Genomic DNA, 25,802 nt, shown 5'->3' with positions numbered 1-25,802 from the left:
ATTACGACCTGACTTTCGTCTCTCATTACTCTAACTTGAAAAAAAAGTTTCCATGTTTACTTTAATAGAACCAATGTTCTGCAATATGAAGCCCCATACAATAAAAATATCCCAAATCATAAAGGAACTGGGAAAAATGCACAGACCATGACTAATGTTCTGCAACTTCTAAGAAGAAATATGCTCCCTGAAAGGTTATACAGCCTGGAAATTTTACACCAATTTCATAAAGTTTACATATTGGAATATTCATACTAAAGTGGTTCATGCTTTAGGCATGATTTTAAATAGATTTGTTGTACTAGATATTAAGGTCTAATAGAACCCTTAAAATATTTAGATATAGATAAAAGACAAAGCGTTCTAGTTAATTTAATGAATGTTAGAGTTTCAAAATTGTAAAGAAAATAGAAGATTACAGAAACTACTTTAGAGGTTCTCACAACTTTCCATGGCAAGGTGATATAGGAAAAAATAAACCTACAGCCAAAATGCCCTTTTGTGGATGCTTTTCCAATTTTAGAAGGCCCTATTGATTTACTCTTGGTAGCAGTGTTTGGTACTTAAATGGTCATTTATGTACTTATGCATTGACTGTTCCATTGTGTGTGTGTGTGTGTGTCCCTCAAAATTCTGATCAATATCAAAGCTATGATATTTGCATTTATTTAGAAATAAGTCATTACCAAATGTTTGATTATAGATTTATCTTAGATATTAATACTTTTTAGCTACTATTATAAAAGAAACATTATGAACAAGATTTTGTAACAAATTGTATGTATGACGAGTTGAAAAGTAAAAGAATATTTGTTCAATGAAGCGATCAAAATTCAACATTGTTGGGGAATATACGGTTACTTAATTATTATAGAATTTTTCATTACCTAGGACAATATTGCTACTCTGTTAAACATGGAAAGATCTTATTTATACCAAAAAAGAGGACAAAGAGACTACCTCACACATTTATTTAACACAAGAGTAAACTAATTAAGAGAAACAGGAAGCCGTTATGATCTCATTTATGAATGTACTTGAGACTTTTTTTTATATACACAGAAGACTTCAACAGAAAGAATTTTCCACAAAGGCATTTAGGGTAAAAACACTTTTCACTCCTGTCAACTTTTGCAGTATGCATATTAAAATGCTTTGCAGATGATTGACTGAAAACCATTGTAACAGTCCTCTCTGACCATAGGTTATCACTTGCATGGTAAAAAGAACTTAAGAGATTTCCAGCATTATTTCTTTTTTAATTAATTGACAACATTAATACAAATAGCATGATTGAATCAAAATGAATGAATTAAAATGAGCTACACTGAATTTCTGACTACATAATATTTTGATTTTCTTTCTTCCTTTGTAACAACCGGCTGCTATATGATAAAACAATTACATTTAAGCAACATTAAAAATGGTTTCCTTTGAAAAATTAAATCCTAGAGACATTATGCAGTTTAGCATAATGAGGAAAAAAAAAGAAAGAAAGGAAGGAAGAAAAAAAGAAATCACACTAGCTAATACCAGAAAGAACTGAAGCATATACAAAACCTTTCCTTATTTCACTGCATTTTGCACATATCACCAATCTTGTTTTTCTGGAGTTCACATCAAATGAGGAGTCAAATGTTCCATTCCCAGTGCTGAGGTCATTTGAAGTATAAAACATACATGCTTTGAATCTCCTTTCTTTAGGATAAGACATTTCTTTTAAGAGACAAATAAGGTTTCAGAAAAAAAAAGAAATAATTTTTGACATGAAGGAAGCTTTCACTGTTAAGGTATTCTCAAAGCAAACCTCTACTGATTGCTAATTTAGAAGGTGTAAGAATTAAACTTTGTAGTTTGAGACTGAAGAGATTAATTTATATTAGCTGTAAATTAAAAAAAAAAAGATGAAAAACACCTACCTTTCGGGAATGGATTTCTTTCACATATAGTGGAAGTAGAAATTCAGATATTCCTTCAAGTCGTATTCCTTTTTTAGTGACTCTCAAATTCCCCATTCCATCCTACAATCAATAATACATATATATATATTCACTTTAGGAAATAACCTTATCCAGAATAAGCTAAAAAGAACACAGTAGCGGACCTAATACCTAAAAATAATGAGTGCTGTCCCACTGTCCCCAGCTCTCCTGATGATCTTGGACAGGAGGTAGATGGGGGGATTTATAGGCAAAGCTTCACCTAGGATTGAGGTATTTAACTATTCAGCCTGATGGTGAACTGCATACATTATTCCTTGGATGCACCTAGTGCAAGGGTCCAAATGTAGATCATAAGTATTCCTTTACTGTAGAGGTGAAGCTAGATCTTGAATTACAACTGCTAAGTAAAACAATTAGTTAATTATCTCTAAAAATACATATAACATTTGGTAAAGCAATCTATTACTTTTATGTAGTGAAATATTAGAAAAAATGTTATGTCATTGTTATGTCTTGACTCAACTGTTTTTGCTTTTTCCAGCAATTAAAATAGGAAAATATCCTCTAGGAAGAAAGAAAAAGGGATTTTTATTAATAGCCGCTCATCAGTCCTAAAAGCATGTCGATGGTGAAAAGAGGAACTTAAAAAATGCTGAGGGTTATTTTTGTTTGTTTGTTTTAATTTATCTGAATAGAAATAGGAAAGTGTGGATGAAACAAGCAAACAAAATGATTCAATGTTAAATAAAATATAAGCATAGAAAAGTGGCATAATAAGGCTTCAGCTGTATTCTTACAGGAAAAACAATGAAACCTCTCAATACGTAAGAGTCAAGGTCATTTTTGCACACTGATAGAAATTCAAGACTTTTTATCCCTGGATGCTTATTACTATATTCCTGACAGAAGATAATTCTTCACTGTACAGCCAGTGGAATTCAACTTGATCCACTTAAGCGTAAAACTCGCAAATTTAACCTAATTGCTGATTAAATGTTTTGAAGCCATTGCTGACTCTAGTGTAGCAGAACAATGAGAACTTGCATTTCTGCACTCTTGGCTGAATTGTGAAACAAGTAACTTCCACTTGCTGGGCAGTCGTAAACAGCTGGAGAACAGTGTCCCCAACTGCTATAGCTGAAGCTGGAAGAGCACACTGAATTAAACAACACTATACTTATCTACAGATTCTGTAGCTGCTATATAACTATAGCTATTCCCTTTCTAAAACAAACAATGATACCAATACAACAGATATTTGACTGACACAACTGCATCCACATCTGAGGCAAGACTGTGAAAATGTTAATTCTTTAAGACAACAAAAAGAATTACATTTTATACAATGCAATTCAGCTGGTATCATTTCCCAAACACAACAAGGATATAGTGATAGATGGCTTTCCACACTATGACAGATTGGCAAAGAACATACTGTTGGGAATCATGCCTTCAAATGTCAGTTATAGGACTAGAAGCCTAGATTCCTATGACTACAAAACCAGAAACTACCAGAGTCAGAAAAATAAATGTAACTCCTTTCTAAAGTAGAGAAAATGTGGAATAACAAAAGCTACTGCTAAGGCTATCTATAATATAGAATATACTTGTTAAAGTAATATGTCACCAAGAGAAATTTACAGACTCTGTAATAGTCCATATAATGTTTAGTAAAAGTTGTAACTGATTACATAAAGCCAAGAACTGCCTTTTTGCTAGAAAAAGTGCTATTTGTATTCAAACTATGTTTCGTGGTTTAACCGCAGCTGGCAACTAAGCACCACGCAGCCACTCGGTCACTCCCTCACAGTGGGATGGGAGAGAGAATCAGAAGGGTAAAAATGAGAAAACTCGGGGGCTGAGATAAAGACAGTTTGATAGGGAAAGCAAAAGCCACACATGCAAGCAAAGCAAACCAAGGAATTCATTCACCACTTCCCATGGGCAGGCAGGTGTTCAGCCATCTCCAGGAAAGCAGGGCTCCAGCATGAGTAACGGTGACTTGGGAAGGCAAATGCCATCACTCTGAACGTCCCCCCTTCCTCCTCCTTCCCCCAGCTTTATATGCTGAGCATGACGTCATATGGTCTGGGATATCCCTTTGGTCAGTTGGGGTCAGCTGTCCCAGCTGTGTCCCCTCCCAACTTCTTGTGCCCCCCTGTAGCCTTGTCACTGGTGGGGTGGTGGGAGAAGCAGAAAAGGCCTTGGCTCTGTGTAAGCACTGCTCGGCAATTACAAAAACATCCCTGTGTTATCAACACTGTTTTCAGCACAAATCCAAAACAGAGCCCCATACTAGCTACTATGAAGAAAATTAACTGTATCCCAGCCAAAACCAGCATGCTGCGAGAGCTGAATTATCAAATAATGTTCTTAAAGAGGTGATGTTTTATTTTAAAATATTTTTTAAATCAAGATGAGATGTCTATACAAATATTTTTGCATATAAAACCTCAGGCATTTGTAGGCTTTCTAACAGAGTGCAGTATGAGACAGTAGTGCCTATTTTTGAAAAGGAAGTAAGATGAAGAAATTAGACTGTGCTTTTGAATGTGCAATCTGCATTAATACCCATTAACTCTGAATTTCAGCAATCTTATTTTTCTATATAAGCTGTAGTAATAGCATATAAAATCATAATAGGAAAAAATAACCTGAGCAAAGACAACAACCATGCTATATTTTTGGCAGTGAATAAATACTCAACAAGAATTGGGTACCGATTTATTGATTTGGATACAAACAAATTTTCTAACTGAAAAGGCAAATTCAATATGTTAATTTACCTGCTTCTGTGTAATGTTTGTCACTGACAGGCACAAAATAATATTCACAATAAAACTGAAAAACAAAACAAAACAAAAAACACCATGGTGAAAAAACATGAAGTCAAACTTCCAGAAAACTGGAAATGCTGAAATTAAGGTTGCCTAGGAAAATTGCATCTGTTCCATCTTGCATGTATGTGTATGATAAAGTCTATAACTGTACGTAATATTTACCCTCCTGAATCCCAGCTAATTCCACACAAGGTTGGAACTACTCTTAATCAGCAGTTACTCACTGTTTTGGTTTTGCCTCATTATTTTCTTTGCTCTGCATTCATTATACTCTGTTAAAACCCTGCTTTGAAGACAGTACTGTCAGTTTCCCTCTTGGCTTCTGTTCTCATAAGTGTTTATTACTGAAGTTACACAGTTCTTCACAACTACTAATTAATTTTCAAAATACTTTCAGTGGCTTTATATGAAGTGATACTGTTCTTATGTTACTGAAAGGAAACTGAAGCACAGAAATTAATTTGTTTACTAATTTTTAGTACTTACCATATTTTTTCTGTTTATTTTCAGCACTGGGAAGTTAATTTATATAGCAAGTTTAAGCTGCCTCTCAGAAACAAACGATAGAGCCTACTGCATCCATAAGGGTTTCCCTTTTTCTGAGTGATGTTTCTAAGACTTCATTCTTTAGTTTTTCAATAGTGAGCTACCCACCTACCAAAGTCCAACAGTTTAATGCAGACAGACTCTGGACAGACAGGAGCACTCTAGTTTCAGTAAAATTACATATTCAATACAAGAAGACAGACACTACATTAAGGTGCGTAAGCCACAAATGGTGTTATAAGATATAAAACTGAAATAGGGTGACTGTGACCTTAATTGTTTGATAAATGCAATAATCTCCCAGAAAGTAATTTCCTGAAGTGTGTAATGACTGACCTGAAATAAGACTGAATAGTAAAATAAAGAAAATAGTCAGACATGTACTATGACGTGCTTAATGAGGCTCTCTTTATTCAAAGAATCACTGCCCAGAACATTTTCTTCATCAATAACTCGCCATTCAGTTTAAAGAGGGGTGGGAATAAGAAGAGTTTCTTGTTTCATTGAGTTAGAACTATGCTGTTGTAGAGAAAAATTCAAGGGTTTTCAGATGTAACATAACATGGTTAAAAAGTTATTAGGATTGAAAAAATTAATCAGAGGAAGGTCCAGTATTCTTGGCTCATTTAATGCACTTATGACTATGAAGATCACTTCAACTTTGGAGCTCTGCCAGAAAGATGAAAATTAATATAAAAGAACTTAAAACAGAACCACAGAAGAATTCTGTCTTAAAACGTACTTGCATCTTCCTGTAGTTATGATTTTGATGTAATATTATTAGCATAATTCATTTTAGGCATTCCTTCTGCTAATCTTCCAAATAAACTGCCTAGATTACGTTAGGCTTTCCAGGCAATAAATACACAGATTATCATTTTGGTGTAATTTGATTATATTCAAGTGCAAAAATACACTTCAATGAACTATACCAGTACTTTCTTACAGTAAGTAAATGCTAAGTTCACCTATTAGGACCGGCTGGGACAGAGTTAGCTCTCTTCATCGCAGCCTATATGGTGCTGTTCTTTGGAGTTTTGGCTAAAAGAGTGCTCATAACACACCAATGATATCACTATTGCTGAACTGTGCTTGCACAGTGTCAAGCCTTTCTCTCTTTTCCCCTCTCTGCCCCACAGCAAGTAGAGTGGGGATGGGCAAGGAGTTGGGAGAGGACAAAGCGAAGACAACTGACCCAACCTGGCCAAAGGGATATTCCATACCTGTAACATTATGCTCAGCAATAAAAAGTGGTGGTAGAGGAAGAAGTCGGGGGGAGAATGGGATTGTCTTTCAAGGTGGCCACTGCTTGGAGACTGACTGGGCATCAGTCTGTTTGTGGTAGGCGGTGAGTGATTGTCTTTGCATCACTTTATTTCCTTTTCATTGTTATTTAAAATTTATGATTATTTTCAGATTGTTATTCCATGTATAACTTTCCCTTTTTCCCATGTAAGAAGATAAAACAAACTAACAGCGACCCTGCCTCACTTATTTTATTCTTTTCCCTACCTATGACACTAAGAAAAAACAACCCCCTCATGTTTACACCCATAAATATACCTACTGTACAGATATTATTAAAAAATAATAAAATCATCACTATCAATATTTTATGGCATTTTGAGATTACATTACATTTCAGTTATGAACACTAGAAATTCAAACAAACAGCTATTAAAACCATAAAATAGGAAAATTAAACATTTATTTTATGCTGTTGCTTGTCTTATAACTGCAGCAATCTAGGAATAGTTTTATTGAATTTGAACACTACATTAAAGTCAATGAAGACTCAAGCTATACTTATAATAAATCTCTGATAAAGAGATTATAACCTTGAATCAGAGTATATTTAAAAAAAAAAAAAAAAAGTTCTGTGAATCAAGCAACCAATACTGACGTTCACAACTTTTTCAAGCTTTGACCTGTGTATAGATAGGCAGAGATTAGTGTTCTCAGATGGCCCTGTAAATGGTATATAAGAAAGTCCAAACTTAATTCACACTGTATTTAAAGAGAGAATGCTCTTTAAAAGGTTCAGTTAATCCTTGACAATGGGCTGAAAATTGTACGAGGGTGTACTACTTAGTATGTTCTATTTCTGCCCAATAAACTATTAAAGCAGCATGTTTTGTGATAACTACAAACAGAGAAGCATATGACAGAACTAAGAATACTTCTAAGCAAGCCAGGAGGTTGTCTAAAACTACAGTCTATCCTAACTAATCCTGGACCACATATATTGCTATATAATGAAACATGCTGCGTTGTGCTTTCCTTTCTCTCTCTTTTTTTTTTTTTTTTAATTATTTAAACACTAAGGCGTTCTAAGGAACAAGTAGATAAGAAATTCTGTACAAATTGCTGATAAACAAGAAGCATGCAAGAACAAGGTTAGCATTCTGCATGATAGCCAGATCTCTGTGCCATACACACCAAGAACGGAGGACTTAGGACAGGATCCACAATACTGGTTTGGAAGATCTTTAAGCTATAGAAAGGGCAGGTTTGAAGCTAAGCCACAGACTATTTCAATCAGAAATAACATTTCATCTGGAGGACAGTAACTAAATCTTATAACTCACTCAGCCTAGATGAAATAAAACCTCTTTGCATGAGATTTGGATCAAATCCATACCTTTACTATTACAAAAGCCTGTAAATCTATGGGTAGTACTGCTATGTGAAAGATGTGAAAATGGAGAACACACCTACACTTCCTACTTAAGATAACAGAATTCAAAATTCCTTTGTCTGAAGAGATGACGTAGGAGAGTGTGATACTGCAGTTCAGGAATTAAAAATCTCATTAAGTGAGTTGAGAACAGAGTTCTGCTAGATCCTCCAATAATTTGTCATACGACTCACAAAGTGGGCAGTTAGAAGTCAGCAAAGGACACTGCTAACTAAAATGCAAGCTTTTTCGTTAGGATCAAATACTTGAACTTGCATCCACAAGCAGAGCAAAAAGTAAACTGAAGTGTTGGTTAATCTGAATTGGCTAAAACATGAATAAATAGCATTTTGTATTTCAGTTTTGCATGGTGTTTTTCCTGTTTTCCTCAATAATAAAATACACCAAATATCAGCTTCAGTACTTTAAAGCAGGAACAACAAAGTAGTTGGTGGGCCAGGAAATCCATTATTATCAATAATATTCAAGCTTTTCAAAGGTTTTGTTGTTAGATGTGATATTCTGCTTGTTTTCTGAGTATATATTTAAACTGAGATTCTGTCTCCAAAAGCTCACAGTCCAAAGAGGGAAGCACTGCACAAAACATGGAGGCAGGGTGGGGTTAAAAAAAAAAAAGTACCATTTAAACAAAGTGCCTAAAGACAGTGTTCTATAAATTAATAAGCATTTACTGCCTGTTGCCTTGCAGGCATCATAGCAGAGGCTAAACATGAAAAGGAAACCAGATGATGTGGTTGCACTGCTATGAAAGAGCACAGATGAAACCTCTGTAGGTGTACAAAGATGCTATGTAAAAGGAAAAAAAAAAAGAGGGTAAGACATCAGAAGAAAGGTGGTTGAAGCAATGAAACAGTGTTGAATTATACTGAAGATGGCAAAAGAATACTGAATTTGATATGATGGCACAAAAAGCAGATAATGTAGAGGGACAGTGATGGGGATGATTAGGAAGATGAAAGACATTAGCAGCTACGTTATTGATAAAATGAAAGAAATACGCAAAAGGTTGGGAGGAAGATGACAGGGGAAATTATTTGTATTGTGTTCACACACAAAAAACCCTAGATTTCATAAACAGAGTTGGAGCATAATTCCAGCTGGAGAAAACTAGTGCTTGGACATGGTTATTGATGTATAATCGAAAGAAAAACTGTAGGTAGCTACAGTCCTGCATAAACAAAAAGGGTAGTGGTATCAGCAATGAAAACGGTGTATTTTCCTGGATTACCAGGAAAGAATTTCAGTAGACAAAAATAAAGGTAAAATGATAAAAAGATATCCAGGAAAACACATTGGAATGGCAAAAATCTGGATTGATGGAAACATCTGCCTTCATCCATCTGCTGAAAGTAACAGCTGACACTGTGTAGATACCAGGGAAAAGCTGGGGAAGAAGTTACTATAGTACAGTGCAGCAATGTTTAAAGGGATACACACTAAGGAAAAATATAATCTGTGGAAATTCAGTACCGACAATGAGATTTTAAGCGGAAAAGCTGTTATAAAGAAAGAAAAGTCAGACTACTACCCAAACTAAGTGGAATTAGAATACCCTGAATATATTCTGTCCTTTAGAATGGTTTTTGAATGTGTGGAGCATGGCCTGGCTTCTTCAATTATAAAAGTAATCTTGAAATGAAAATAAGAGTCTATATGTGCATATATTAATAGAAAATATATACTTATCCAGAACAGACAATAAGACCAAATGCATCATTCACACTTTAAAGTTTGATTTTATTCCCAGGTCTGGCTAGTTATGTTATTTTCCATTCATACATAAATGTGTCCTTTAATGTCAAGTGAAAAAGGCAGAATTCTATGTGATCTGTACTCATAAACTATTCCAGATTAAGGTATGATCTTCCTCGAACTCTTATGTTTAGTATTACTGGGGGTTTTTTTGTTTGTTTTTTTGTTGTTGTTGTTATTGCTGTTGGTTGGTTGGGGGTTTTTTTTACAATAAATTTATATGTATGTTCTTAAAACAAACATAATTAATAAAATAGAAAAAAATAGAACCTAACTATGCAATTCATCTCCCTCTAAATATCTGACATTCAGTAATTTAAATAATAAAGACAAGATTTTCAGACCCATTGAAGACCTGCAATTCCTACAGAAACTCTGTGGTGAGAAGGATATGAACCCTAGACCAAGTAGTATAGAAATGAACAACCTTATACCCAACATCTCAAACTTTTGGACAGGAAATATTATTTTCTTTATTTGGATGAATGTTCTCTGCTCTACCATTTTATTCAATGTTCTGTTTAAATTAAAATTATGTGACTTAGTTAATGTGTGGTCAGACTAACAAAAATAATTTCTATCCCAATACAGCCTCTTAAAATCAATATTTAATGAGTCAGAAAATACAGAACACTCCTTACAACTCCATACTTCATGCAGGTGGAATGGAAGTATAAAACAGTCAGGGAATGGTAAATTTTCTTCTGTGTAATTGCCAACAAAATCATTAAGTAAGAGTTAGTGAAGGGTTTCTGGTCTATGTACAGTCAGTTACAGGACACTAGGAACTAGGTAAAGATAGGCAAACAGGCTGGAAACAGAAAACACAGAGAGATGAGGTAAAGAAGGTCTGACCCTCATCTGAAGGTAAACACTGAGAAGTGGTAAATCGAGAAGTGTTATTCCTTTATTCACCATCTTTCCCCCCTTTCTTTCCATATATGAAATCAAACTGATTACAGAAGGTGATCAAATCATTTTTTCAATAGATTGTCAGTCTGGAAAACAAATTTTAAAAGTAACTATTTCAGTATAATCTAAGTATTTCACCACTTGGCTATAACATGGAGTTTATTAAGCACTGAAAAAAAAAAAAAAAAATCAAGGAATCCAATTATGTCAGCAAGTGTAAAAATAACTGAAGGGGGACCCAAGAGCAAGGTGGAAGATTCCCCCACCAACTCCATACTGCTCCTGGCAAAGCATGATAATGACTCATGTTATATACAGAAAGGGCAAACCTAAGACCAGAGAAAGGACTGGATAGCAGAAGTTTGTGTGTATTGCTTTTAATTCTATCATTATTGGGAGAAAGCTGTAATAATTGCATGTTTTGGATGGTGTTAGTATCACTGTAACTGGACTAATAACACTATTTTGGTAAGACTGCTAATTTTTTAATTAGACTAATAATAAATTATTGGGTGTGGGTGTGTTTTTTTATTCTACATAAATTGCACAGGTTATTTATACTTCCCTGCCTTTGAGGCTTGGTTGTAATTTTGACACAACATCTTGAAGATAATTTAGTCATGCTGAAATTTTAATCACACATTATCCTTGTATTGTATTTTTCAAATAAGTGGTTGCCTGACTTCAGAAAGAACAATGAAAAAGTGCAGATTGCTAGCACACTGATATTGGAGGACAATCAGCAAATATGTTACATACAAAAGCAGTCACCTCTGTTGATGTATCTGTAAGAAATATTTACTTATAAGAAACAATAAGAAATGTGTACAGTCCCACTGTTTGTTATGTACGCATAAGGTGTAATTAAAATGTTAGAGCAGAGGCTCTGCTGTCTCTCTAGGAATCTCTACAATTTTTAGGACCTACTCTTCTCATGTATTCCAGTCCTTACACTGAACTAATGCTAGATTACCTAGATTTTGAGAAGTAAAAAGATTATTTGGGTGAAGATCCCTTGTAATTCATTCAGTCACATTCACAAAATAGGTTGTGTTGGTGCAATTATGTGTTTGGTCCTTGTTGTGTTTTGCACCTTGCCCTTTCAATGATCTTGACACAACCAAATTTCAAATCTTGTGTTACTACACTCTAATATATGCTTGTGCCAATTTCTGCTTACGAATACTTCAAAAACATTTCAGAAGAAACTAGCTAATCAGAAGGAGAGAATAATCATGTTAGATAACTAAACTTACACAATGAGGCAGTTCCTCAAAATCCATATATTTTCATTTATAAGTAAACAATGGAGTTTATTTCAGAAAATAAGATTTTTACTAAGTAATTCAACCCTATTCTCCACGAAAAAAGCTGCGATAAAATATTCACCCATCCCTAATACATATTTAACTCAAGTTTCATCTCACATTTCTACTATGGTTTCTAAGCAATTCAGGACTGGGCATTACAAGACTGGAAAAAATCAGGGCAGCAAAGAAAGAAAGTGCTAAACAAACATTAGTAACCTTTCCAGTAGCATTTATTCCAATTAAAAAAATGATAAAGCATGTCTTGAATTGAGTGGTGGGCTTAGTTGAGAGGTTCTGCAAAAGACTACTATAGTCTTGCATAGCAAAATCAGCTATACCTTAGCTACTCCTGACATAATGGTTTGGTTTTCCTTTGTTCTTTTCTTTAAAGGCAAATTCCGTATCTTCTTTAGGCGATTTACTATATTGCCTAAACTATCTTTATGGTTAGAAGTATTTTCTTCATACATAACCTGAACCTCCAATGCTATAATGCAATTGTTTTACTTCCATTTATCCTTCAGATACATTATTGCTTAGACTAAATTATCACAGTTCATTGTCTTTCCTTGTATGTCACTTTTCATCTTAATGCTTCCTGTTGCTCCTAGTCTGCCTTTAGTTCATCCACATCTCACTAAGAAATAGAATCAAAAAAAAAAAACCAACCCAAAACCAAAAAACAACAGAACAAGCACAGCTTGTGAACACTTACCGTAGCAAAGCAGAGAAAAATTATCTCACTTGTTTATTCCAGCATATCTGGGGTTTTTTGCAATATTGTTCTGTTACTGATTTATGATATGCTTAGGATCAGATACTTGTTATCAGAACAAATGAATTTGAAGATTGGATCCCACAAACTGGCTGGAAAATAGCTCCTCTATGTACTCATTAGAGGACTTACCCTGTATCTGATAGGGCCAACTTTTTTTTTTCCTCCTTGGCCTGAGACAACTAGAATCTATTGATGACTGTTATAACCACCTTACTCTAATGATTGCTCTCTTCTCAGTAACAATCCAGTTTGTATAAATAATTAAAATTTTATTGGAAAAAAAATAAAGTCATTCCCCACCAGTACCCTTAACACGAAGATTCTTCATCTCAAGAGATCTTTTAATATTACCAGAAAATCCATGCTGCTCCATCAGAAAAGACTGAGGACCATTTTAAGATAATGCTTGCAAGTTAGGACTCTCATCTGCAGATTTGAGTCCTAGATTTAAAATATTCCTTGATTTAGATTGTAGAATTCAAAGAAATAGGATTCTGGAACAGCAGATGAATAGCTAGTGAAGCCACCTAAAAAGTTTTAAGATACAATTTACCAATTTTGTGAGGATTCATTCATCTCAGGGTTGCTTATGATAACAACTAGGCAAAATGACCTAGAAGGTCCTTTCTTACCCTGTGTTTTCTTAATATTTTACACTTGTGTATTAAGGCACATGTAACTTCCTAAACGTTTTCTCATAGTGTGACTCTGTATTTGTTACAGAGGAAGGCTTAACTTACAATAACCTCATGAGCCATACCACAGAGGTAGTGAAGTACCTACAGTCAAGCACATCCTTCAGTAACTCCCTGGATTGGCACTTATATTCAGCAAAGTGTGCTTTTCTTATAACAAAACAAATATCATTAAGTGGGAGCTATTACATTGCTTCCTTGATCACACTGTAGCAAAATGCATTAAAGAAATCAATTTCAAGACAGTCTAAAGGAACCTACTACTGTCAAAACTAAAAATGATTATTTTAATGTGAGGAAAAATTGTTGCATCAAACTTGGTAGTTACAGAATTTTACTTTTCAAGAAGTGTGACTATCTAACATTGCAGTCTTTATAGTATCTAAGTTTATACATGTTACTTAGTATTCCAATACAAACACTGCATGTTTCTCAAAACAGCTACCACACATCTTTCAATAAGCAACACCTTGCTCTATTGATGCACTCAAAATAAATAGGACTAAGAGTGAAGTAGCTTGCTGCAGAGATCCATCTCTTGCTATCAGGGCAAAGGAAATGAAAGTGTAAGAAATGCCACAAAGTTGCTTGAAAATAACTCCTCTTTTATCTAACAGCCTGCTCAATAGAACACTCATCTCCTAACTGATAGCTTTGAGTTCCTTCTCTGTAGTCCAAAGGGATTAAAAATCATAACTTTCACTTTTTTGAGGAGTGTTATAACCACAATGATCAAGGGACCTACCTAATCTCCTTGCAGATAGCTCAGCATGGCAAAAGATTTTGAGAAGTTATCCGTTATGTTGGTAAATGGGAGAAGTCTTGTAAAGGGAATAATTTCAAGAGAAATCTTAAAAACAAATTTACTGCATCATTTTGAGGGATGATAGTGTGCTCCCACATATCACAAACTTCCTATGGTATGGCTAAACTCCTGATCACTGAAGGACAGTGAAAGCTATGTATTTGCAAATCAACAGTTCAGTATCTCACTGACTTTTGTAACAGGGCAATTTAAGAGACTGATTGGAAAAGGGAGTTTTAGAAAGCACAGTTTAGTATCACAACTCAGCCCTTTAAAAGCACAGCATCAGGATCATCCCTGTCATCAAATCTTTCTCAGTCTACAGCTCTGAGGATGCAGGGTGGGTACAGGGTGGCTACCTGCAATTGTGTCCACACAGGAATCCTGAAGTGGAATTCTTCAATCCAGGTTCTGTGCTCAAACCAGGGAACACAGACCTATACACTTCTAAAAGCAGAAACCAGGAATTAAAGAATCCCTGCAAATATTCTTTAGGAAACTGGTAGAAGACCCATAAGAAAAGCAGTGAAGCAGAGAAGGCCATATGGTCCAAAAGGATATCAATAACACGCTAGGCATGAGGACCTCCAGTGAAAAAGTAGTTGGAAAGGAATGCAGGAGTACCAAACATGGAGGATGAATTGGACGCTCTCCAGAGAAGCAGCTGATTAGGCAAGCAGCCAATGGTCCAGTCCCCAATAGCAAATGAAGAACCCATCCCAGTGCTAGCTAAAAAGAAGCTATACATCCTTAACACTAAGAATTGTGAGTCTGAGTAGATTTGAGACTCACCAGCCATCTGGTTATTACTTCATTCCACTCATTTGTAATTACAGTAATAATATAACAAACTAGGCAGAGAAGGAGATAGAAGAATTCAAATTCACGTAGTACATCTTGCTGAGAAATGGCAGTAAGGGAGCATGGATGAATACATTTGTTCTGAGGTTCAGACCAAAAGGGAGAAAGAACTGCTCAGTGACTGCAAAGGAAGCTTATCAATTTAAAGAACAAACAAACAAAAACCCCCAAACATTGCCACTTCGGGATTTCCCTCCCAGACCAGAAGGATCAAGTAGATGATGTATTTGTGAAGAGTAAACCAGAGCACAGACCTCAGTGATAACATAGGTTACTGACTAACATCCTTTATGAATGTGGCAGGAGACAGGCTGAAAAGGAATCTCCTGAAATGCTTTCATGAAAGGAGTAACGAAGATAGGGGCTGCTTCACATTTGCCTCTAATTAACACAGAAGAAACAGCTAAGAATGCGAAGATTACCTGGTAATGTAGTCGAGATTGGTCACAAAAGGACAGAATTCTCAAAAGTTAGATTAGAAGGAAAATAACTCAAACTAAAAGCAATGTATTTCAAGAAGGCAAACTTCAGTAAAAGGACTCTTAGAGAAGATTTCCTGGGAGACCTGCCTAAGGTGAAAAAGGAATTATAGTGAAATGGTAGCTCCTTGATGAACCAATTTACCCAAAGGAGAAGAAAGGCTTCTGATAGATACTGAAGAATATTGACATTTTTTATGCTTTTTTTTTCTTTTTAAATTTCTCCTTTAGTTAAAAGGTCAACATAAATTGGTTCTCTGTTTTAATTGGTGCATCAGTGATAAAGGATTAAGATCCTACAGGGAAAGGATGAATACATTTATGAATACTTGTACAGGCTAGGTATTTTCAAGCCAGCTGAGTAAAATGAACTTCATTCTGAGGTACCCAAAATCTGCAAGCCATAAATTATTAGCTAAAATGTGTCTACAGCAGTGACATAGCTCAGAGCAGTAGAGTGCAGCAATCCCTCATTTCCCCACTTACTCCATGTTGGCTCAGACTGTGGGGCAGTTTTTCTGCATGTGAAGGGGATTCCTTTTGGATGAAATTAAATCAGAAGATCTGTTCAAAGTGCAGCAACAGTCTCTAAAAGGAACAGAAAGGTCTCAATCAATGTGTGATCTGCAGCACAAGCAAGTCCCACAGCAAGTGCACATGCACCGACAGAATGCTCTCAAACCACAGAGACCTGTGTTCTTCTGCTTCTTGTGCCACTTAAAAGGCTAAAGGTCTCAAGGTCAGTAACCAGCTCATACAGATACCCTCAGATCCTAGCCAAGGGCATTCCTTTATATTACACCAAGACCTCCTATGGTTCAATATACTTTTTCTTCCTTCAGCTGCTGTATCCCTTTTCAGTGCTTTTTTGAATTGCTTGTCTCACATGCCTTTTTTTTTTTTTTTTTTTTTAATTAATTACTAATGATTCCCCTTTTCCATCTTTCTTTCCCAATCAACTTCTTTGGTCTCATAGAAGATTCAATATATTGCAGTCATAGTGCCAGGTCATGGTCAAGGGTCTCAGCTATGCCCTCTTGCATCTGTAAGTTCTGCATCTACTGCCAGTCATCCCCAGGACTTTGCACTTCCATCTGTCCAAACTCCGAACTCTGCATATCCTCTATCATTTACCCTGCCTTTCCTCATACAAATGAACAACTGAGAGGGTGGAAGTAATTTCTGTCATGGTGTCCACTTGATCATTTGCTCCTGCCACAAGATTTAAGACACTGTTTCTTCCATTCTGAGCTGCTATCTGGCCAATACCCAAATTCAGAGTCAGGAAGCAGCAGGCACTGTGTGTTACATCTAAGTGAACAAGAATCAAAATAAGACTTGCTTCCATGAAAAAGGACATGAGAACACCCGTGTGCTGCTGTCATCTCCACTAAATGGATGAAAGGATGCTCTGCCACTTGCCGAAGCAACATGGAGAAGCCTACACACCTGAAAGCAAGATTTTGTAGGATAGTTTTCTTTTGGCTATCTTTGAGCAACATGTGTAACAGGGATGTTTGGTCCAGGGGACCAGATTAATCATAAAGCAAATAAATATGCATGCCTATAGTCTAACTTCTGGGTTCTTGGTACAAATTGCTTTTGTCTACTGATCCATTCATATTGCAGCACATTAGTTTTTGCTGTGTGGCTCACAATTACACAGCCTATGAGCATGAAGTCTGTAAGAGCCCATAATGGATGGATGAGAGCAAACTGTAAAGATGAAGACTAGAGAGGCAGAATTGGTATTTATCTTTTAAAAGGCAAAACAGTGGCAGTAAAGATCAACTTACCTTGAACTCTTTCAAAAATACAATGAGATTTATACCAGAATAGATAATCAAACAAGCTGTTTGAAGGAAGTTGGAAGATGCCCACGAGATCAATGAGATGCAAAGCAATGAAAAAGCCAATAACAGCATAAGAATGAAACAACGGGCAATGCAAATAAGCATTAAATAATAATTTTTAAAAAAGACACCTACAAGGAAGGGCTAAATTTGATGACATTGTTCAGACTACAGAAGAAAAATTAAGGAGGCACACAATAATAATCTTAGAGTATGAAAACACTGTCTTCATGCCCACTGACAATTAAACAATATACAGTGAACTTAAAATGAAGAAACTGATAATCAAGTGGGTATTCGTAGAACATTTTGACTCTAAGAACTGGACCAGAAAGACTTTACACAGTTGTGCAATATCCATCTGTAAAGATTTTTAAGAACTTTTTGGACACACATGTCTCAAGAATGATGTACAGTTTAAGCTATGTTTTGGCAGAGGGTGGAAGAGGTGGCTTTTGGAAATCTTTTCCTGTCATTCTGCCTATAATTATTTTTAGTGTTCCATGCAGAGACTATTAAACACAGTATGTGTCTTCATAAGGTGCAGAATTGGATTTTTGCCTCGCCTTTGTTGAAGAAGTCCTTGTACAAAATACATTTAAAGCTCTTTTAAGCCTACTTTATAACACTGCAAATACCTAAGCCACACAATTAAAGAAAAAAATCAAAAGACACAGTAGAATACCTTGGAATTTATACTCTTATTATTTTTTACAGAACACATTTTTCCCATGTTTACAGTATTTACTGCATTTTACTGAATATATTTCTAGACAAATGGAAATAAGAATGCTGTTTTCAAAGAAAAGTGCAAGTACGGAAGTGCAAGTGCAGCATATCTGCCTATTTTCCCAGAGAGCTTTTAATCAAAAATATAAGATAAAATTAAATATAATATGAAGGAAGAAAGATTTTAAGGGATGAAGAATGAAGTATAACTTAAATTTTCAGTGATTGCCCTTTTAGCTGTTGTAAGCATCATAATTTGTCCTAACGTTGCCCTTGAATCCAAACAGAATCATATTTAACGTATGATCTCAATTTCAACACTTATTGCTGATTTCATTAATCAGCAAAATGTATGTACACTTAGTTGGTTTATGACCTATGCAAGTGTTTTGCCTTGACTGTTTCAGGATTATGAGAAAACTACTGTCTTGATCAGCAGTAAATACTGACAAAGTTTTATTGGATTCCAAGAAAACAGACTTAACTAACATAATCTATGGGGGGGGGGGAGCTTTTTGTGGCAGAAGTAGTAGAGAAATGGAACAAGCATAATTTCTTATTGTGAAGACACTAAGGTAGTTTTGAGAATACCTACGTAAGGTGTTCTGTAGTACAATTAAGCATGCAGTAAATTATTCACATCAATATTTTCATACATTCATGTACTCATATTCCTTATCACTCACAGGAGGAGGGTGAGCAGGGTCCTTGTTTCGATACAGGATGGAAGATAAAGGAAAGAAGGTCCTGAAAACTGGGCTGACAACAGACTGAACACAGTAAAGATGAGTTGGGACGTGGCGACTCTCCAGACAGTAGTGACATGCTTTGACTGATGAATTCAGTTCAGCAGATGCAGCACAGCCTATCCAGAAAATGTGGATTCAGGATAAGTGTCAGTTTTAGCAAGAAAATTGGCTTCTATAATGATAAAAAGAAAGGTACAGAAATATGTCTAGGAGCACAGACCCTTAGAGACATCAAAGAAAACAGAAGAGATTTAAAGGAGGAGATTTTACAGGTAAAACACTCCTGCTAGCAGATAGGACATGCTATAGCATCTGAAAAAGGAAAATAGCAGAGGTATTTCTCTCTTCACCTTAAGAGACAGGTATCTCATTCCATATGTTGAGAGCGCCTTAGGAATGAAGAAAGAGAAGTCTGGGGTGGACATTATACTTCTTCAGTATAATGTGCACAGACTTAAACAGAAAGAAAAGATCCTTAAGAGCTTACAATCTTTACAGCTTTGAAATGTTAAAAAAAAAATATTCATTCATTGGGTTGTTTCCTTTCACTTACAAGTGTCATGAAATTGCTGAAGTTCACTACTAGTAGCTTTCTGTATGACCACCAGTAAGAGAGACTCATCTGAGATTTAATAGCCTCATTTTGGTAATGCAATTTTGACTGTATTTTTGGTAGGAAAGAATCAAATAAAATCAGTTCATTAAGTTTGGAAAAGACCTCTAAGATCATCGAGTCCAACCATCAACCCAACACCACCATGCCCAATAAACCATGTCCTGAAGTGCCATGTCTACGCGGCTTTTTTGAACACCTCCAGGGATAGTGACTCAACCACTTCCTTGGGCAGCCTGTTCCAATGTCTGACAACCCTTTCAGCAAAGAAATTTTTTCTAATATCCAATCTAAATCTCCCCTGCCACAACTTGAGACCATTTCCTCTCATCCTATCACTAGTTACTTGGTAGAAGAGACCAGTACCCACCTCGCTACAACCTCCTTTCAGGTAGTTGTAGAGAGTGATAAGGTCTCCCCTCAGCCTCCTTTTCTCTGGACTAAATAACTCCAGTTGCCTCAGCTGCTTTTCAAAGGACTTGTGCTCCAGGCCCTTCACCAGCTTTGTTGCCCTTCTCTGGACACGCTCTAGCACCTCAAGGTCTTTCCTGTAGCGAGGGACCCAAAACTAAGGAAGATGCAGTATGAGAAAAACAAATAAAATAGTAGATTAAAAATACTAAAAGAAGAGGTTCTTAACTTCATCATGTGCTTAAGAAGAGAACAAATCATAAATTATCCCCAAACACACATCAGAAGCAGGAATTGTATCTGATGTCTTATGAAGTCAATGGAATCATTCTTTTGATTATATTTATAGTTCAGAAGCTATTTGCAAGTACGCAGAGGATCAAAAATTTCAGTTTTCAGTGAAGATGAAACAATCCATCTGTTGGGACATGCAAGTTTTTGGACTGATGCATTTGCAATGCATATGAAAGTACACTTGCATAATAGATCATCAGCAACATGACGATGGAAAAGGAAAAAGGAAGAAAAGGGAGGCAAAGAAAAAAAAAAGTAAATTTCAATACAGGCATTCTCTTTTGGTAGCATTACTTCCAAATTAAGTTCATTTAGAGAGAATCAATTTTCCAGGAACATTAAATAATGAGTAATAAACACTTTCTCAAAATCAAGAGTCAGTAGGAAAGGGGGGGGGGGGGGGGGGAGTTATGTGAGTCATCTGCAAGCAAACACCATTCTGCCCTAACTGCATGTTATGTGTTTCATATCAGAAGTTGCGTGTTTGACTACAGCAAATAATTCACTTTTTTTTCCAAAAGTAAAAAAAGAGCATAGTGCAAGTACAGAAATTTAGGATCTCTACTGCTGTCTTGTAAGCAGTATAGACAATCTATTGGGTATTTCTACTTCCCTCTCCTTTCTTATTTTCCCTACCTGGTGTTTTGAAAAACAGTGCCAGTGGTTTGAATCTTCACCAGTGATAAAATAACTCTCCCGTGCACTATTGTGACACAGTGAATATCGTGAGATTCATTATTAAAATAGTAAAAATATTCCTGTAGAACAAGTCTAACCTAAACTAGAAGTTATGATCTTTTAACTGAGGTCCAGTTTAGATCAAAAGAGATCAAATTTTTTTTTAAAGCATCACTTTTATTTAAGCTCTAAATATTAAATTTTATTTCTAGTCTAACTCTACCTTATTTGTTTGAAATCCACCTTGAAAATTGTATCCAAGTAGGGCAATCTGGGAACTTAAGCCACATAACAAATATGATTCCATATAAACCAGAACCAAGACATTCATAACAAAAAAAGTGCTGTTGGTGACATTACAACACTTCAGCTAACAGCCCAGATGTTCAAATAAATGGCCTTGTCATGGACAAAAGATACTTCTGCAGAATGCTGGACAACTCGTGTACTACAATCACTTTCAAATGCGATACTCAGTCTAAGCTGTCTCTTCTGCCTTCAAATGTTTTCAAAACATGCTTACTGCCAATCCTTCAAAATACTGGTGGAAAAACACACATAAAATTGCACAGTTACCAGTCAATCCATTAATATCTAAAAAAATGACTAATTTATACCTACAAGGCAAAACTTAATTAAATGCTAATATGGCATTTATAGTATATATAAGCAGTGTTTTCCTTGATGCTAAGTGTTTTTCCAGTTGTTTCCTCAAATTTTATTTACATAAAATTGATAAAAAAACCCAAAACATCATTTTCTTGATAGAGCATGTTAACTGCCTAAACATCAGTACACTTCTACTATACCTCAGGCAGCATTTTTAAATCAGTCTTTAAACTGATTTTATAATTTACAGCTGTGTTTTTTTGAAATTTGTTGTTTCTGGTTTAGGTGTGAAGAACTTCAATTTCTGAAAGTTCTTCTGTTTTTCCAGGTATTTGTCTCATTAAAAACAATACTCCTTCTTATAAAGCTGGTCATTTTTATAATTTGTGGCAGTTTATATGATTGCACTGTTTCACAACTGACAAAGTGAGATGAGTGGGATTATGGCTAATGCTTTTGTACATCAGCAGAATACTCATCCATGTTACCTGGAGAGCAGAATCGGGCTACACAAAGGTTACCTCTGAGGAACTGGAAAACTGCATTTCTGCTCTAAGTTTGGTCAGTGTAATTTAACTGAGCAACATTGTCTTATACCTATTGCTTTGTTCATATGTAAGACAAAACCTCATGATTTAGTTGGTCAATTTGACAGAAAAGATTATATTCTTCACTGATTCAGACTTTCTTAATTTCTAGCAATGGATCAGCTAGCCAGAATTTTTACTCCAGACAAATCTCAGATAGCACTGGTCATTCAGGCAGTCCTAAGAAACATACACTCTTCTAAAGAAGAAAATTAACTTACATTTTTAAGTACAGTCTACAGATGTAGTCTAAAAGTATACATTAGCCAACACTTTTCTTTGTAGTTCCCTCATTCATTCCATTCTTGCTAAGCAGAATAGAATAGACTATTTCAGTTGGAAGGGACCTACAATGATCATCTAGTCGAACTGCCTGACCAATTCAGGGCTGACCAAAAGTTAAGGCATGTAGCTAAGGGCATTGCCCAAATGCCTCTTAAACACTGACAGGCTTGGGGCATCAATGACCTCTCTAGGAAGGCTGTTCCAGTGTTTGACCACCCTCTTGGTAAAGAAATGTTTCTTAATGCCCAGTCCAAAGCTCCCCTGGTGCAGCTTTGAACCATTCCCACGCATCCTGTCACTGGATCCCAGGGAGAAGAGAACAGCACCTCCCTCTCTACTTCCCCTCCTCGGGATGCTGTGGAGAGCAACGAAGTTGCCCCTCAGCTGCCTTTTCTCCAAGCTAGACAAGCCCAAAGTCCTTAGCTGCTTCTCACAGGACATGCTTTCCAGGCCTTTCACCAGCTTTGTTGCCTTCCTCTGGATGCATTGAAGGACCTCCACATCCTTCTTAAATTGTGGGGTCCAGAACTGCACACAGTACTCAAGGTGAGGCCTCACCAACACTGAACACAGCGGGATAATGACCTCTTTTGACCAGCTGCTTGTGCTGTGTTTAATGCACCCCAAGATGCAGGTTGCCCTCTTGGCTGCCAGGGCATACTGCTGACTCCTGTTGAGCCTGCTGTCAACCAGCACCCCAGACCCCTTTCTGCAGGGCTGCTCTCCAGCCACTCTTCTCCCAGCTCATACTTGTGCCTGGCATTACTCCATCCTAGGTGCAGGATCTGGCATTGGGACTTGTTACATTTCATCCCATTAATCATAGCGCAGTGCTCCAATCTAGATCCCTCTATTAGCTGAGGAAAACTGTACTTAGTACACACTTCATGCTTAGGCTTATAAAATGATCTTGAGCGGGCAAAAGACTGTATCTAGACAAACCTGAGCAACAGGTTTTTTTAAACCCCTGGAAGAACAGTGTTTCTTAAGTTTGCCAGCTGGGTCTCCAGCTCAACCTCTTTATAAGCTGACTTTACCCGATGTCAGGTGGAAATAAAAGTGTGATAAAATTGTATTAAGATTATGCCATAGTCAGACATAATGCAGCTGTCAAGTAACAGCAAGAATTACTCAAACACAGGAAAGGGCACCAAGCTTTCAAAGACATAGTGTATAACATTTGATCTGCCTGGTATGCATACATATCAGCTAATCTCATATACACTTGAAAATTAGGTCTAGAAAACATGGAAACTTAGAAGTATATCTTGGATTACAGAACACATTTTCATGCAGTATCAGTAACGATGCATATAATTCTTCTAAGAAAGCAATAGAAACACAGAATTATTGCAGTAGGATGGCACCTCTGGGCTTTGCCTAGTCCAGTCACCAAGGGGCTAAGAGGAGCATCAGCTAGAGCAGTTTACTTGGGACACTGTCCAGTCAGGCTTTGACTGCCTCCAAGGACGGGGACTCCACAACCTCCTTCACAACATCTTTCTGTGCCTGATCAATCTTACAGGAAAAACAGGTTTTTTAGGTGTGCTTTACTTAAGCTTAAAAGCTAATGTGTTTGCCTCAATTTTTTATGTTAGAAAAACAGTAAGAGAACAGAACATATTGTCAAGGACTCAGACTCAAACCTGGAATATACAGAACTAACATGAAGCGCATACAGAGAAGTGGAGAGGCTCCTAGTACCTACAGTGACGGAAATCTTGGGTCAGGTGAAGGCACTGAGATTTCTGCCACCAATTTTACTCTAGTCAGTATTTCAGCATACATATGCAATATAATTTTCAATATCTGAGTTTTAATATCCTAATAAAGTCATTGTTTTACAATACAGGTGAATAAATGTGGCAAAGGATGAGATCTAGTGCTTTGCCTTCCCCCTCCTTGCCCCCCCAGTGAATATTAACCATATAATGACAACCTGGTCAAATTTGAAATAAGTTTCAAATTTCATATTGATATAATAGAAGCCCAGCAGTTATAATTTTCACATAGAAATGGAGACCATAAAGCACCTGATCTGATTCCTTCAGCAATTCAATTTTATTTAGTTATCCTTACACTGAGTTTGTCTGAAACTTCATTTGAAGTTTTTCTTCCAGATAGGTATTGACTGTTGATGCCATGACACCAAGAAATAGATAAGTCATCATTTCTGTTGGCAATATCTTCCACTGCATCATGCACTCTTCTTTTCTAAAAATATCTATGGAAAGTTGGTACATAGTATTTCTTAACTGGTCTGATAAATACTATATGCAGACTTAAAAGCCTCCTAACCCTACATTCCTAACCCTATCTTTATAAATCCAAAGTTTGCAAAAATTCAGAACCGTGTTAGTCCCTATCTTCAGCATAAACAACTTATGTAATAATGAGAGAAGGAGGAAGAAAAATATGATAACCCCAAATTTAACAACCAAAGTACTCTATCTCCAAGCTCCTGATTTTCAATGCCATAAAGAGCTTAAAGAACTCTGTTATATCAAAAACTTCAACAGTTTTAGAAAGGCAAATCCCATTCACCATTTCCAGAATGTATTTTCAGATTTTAATTGCATTTTTCATTAGCTAGTCTCATTAGCATAATTCTGACAGATACAGGCACAGAATGCCAAGTATCTGCAGTATAATACAGCACCCACTCTAGGAAGACAGACTGCATCAGCTGGAGTGTTGTACATTACAGAAAGTTTTCTTGTTATTTAAGAATGCACAGTGTATTTCAAGAATGTATTTAACAACTATGTGACCAATTAATGCTGCCACTGAGCCATATTAGGAGAAAAAAAAAATATCCAAACTAGCCAATACAACAAATATTAACATGTAGTAAAGAAGACTACATTAAAACAAGCAACAAACTACCAAAATCCTGACTGCTCTTTTGCCTTTTAATCTCTAACATGCACTCTGTTTTACCACATTTCTCAAAAAAATCTGATGTTGTCTTATGTCTACAGATTCTGAGACAAAGCATATGAATTACCATTCTGCGATTAGAGTCTATGTTTACATGTGTAAGAAATTAGATCAAAGCAACAGTAATAAGAAAGAATTTTAATAGGTATATATTATAGGTCAAACATTTTTTTCTTCTGCGTTGGTATATCATACAGCTTCCAGCTTTAACTAACTAAAAATTGTTGGCAGGTCCATCTGTTTTATTATTCGCCCTGGCACAGGTTAAATTTATCACATAGGTCTGAAATAGATTATATGTTGTTTTATTAGATTAATTTAATTGTGTATTGGCATCAGTATACGTCAAAATTAATGGGTTTTTAATGACAGTACATGCTAATGATTAACTAGAAATACTGAGAAAGGGTGAAGGCATGGCCTTAGAAATGATTA

The 25,802-nt window shown here is 36.0% G+C and overlaps 1 protein-coding gene across 1 annotated transcript in view; it reads right to left on the bottom strand.

The window, feature by feature from the left end:
• The window catches only part of SGCZ (sarcoglycan zeta), a 522,215-nt gene that overhangs the window by 123,805 nt on the left and 372,608 nt on the right, over nt 1–25,802 (bottom strand). The window contains 1 exon segment of the mRNA XM_069789380.1: nt 1,920–2,021. Within this exon segment, the coding sequence (XP_069645481.1) occupies nt 1,920–2,021 (102 nt within the window).

Source organism: Haliaeetus albicilla, chromosome 1, assembly GCF_947461875.1.
Source record: "Haliaeetus albicilla chromosome 1, bHalAlb1.1, whole genome shotgun sequence".
Classification (NCBI taxonomy): domain Eukaryota; kingdom Metazoa; phylum Chordata; class Aves; order Accipitriformes; family Accipitridae; genus Haliaeetus; species Haliaeetus albicilla.
The sequence above is the reverse complement of the archived record's forward strand: the minus strand, read 5'-3'. Positions and strand labels throughout refer to the sequence as shown.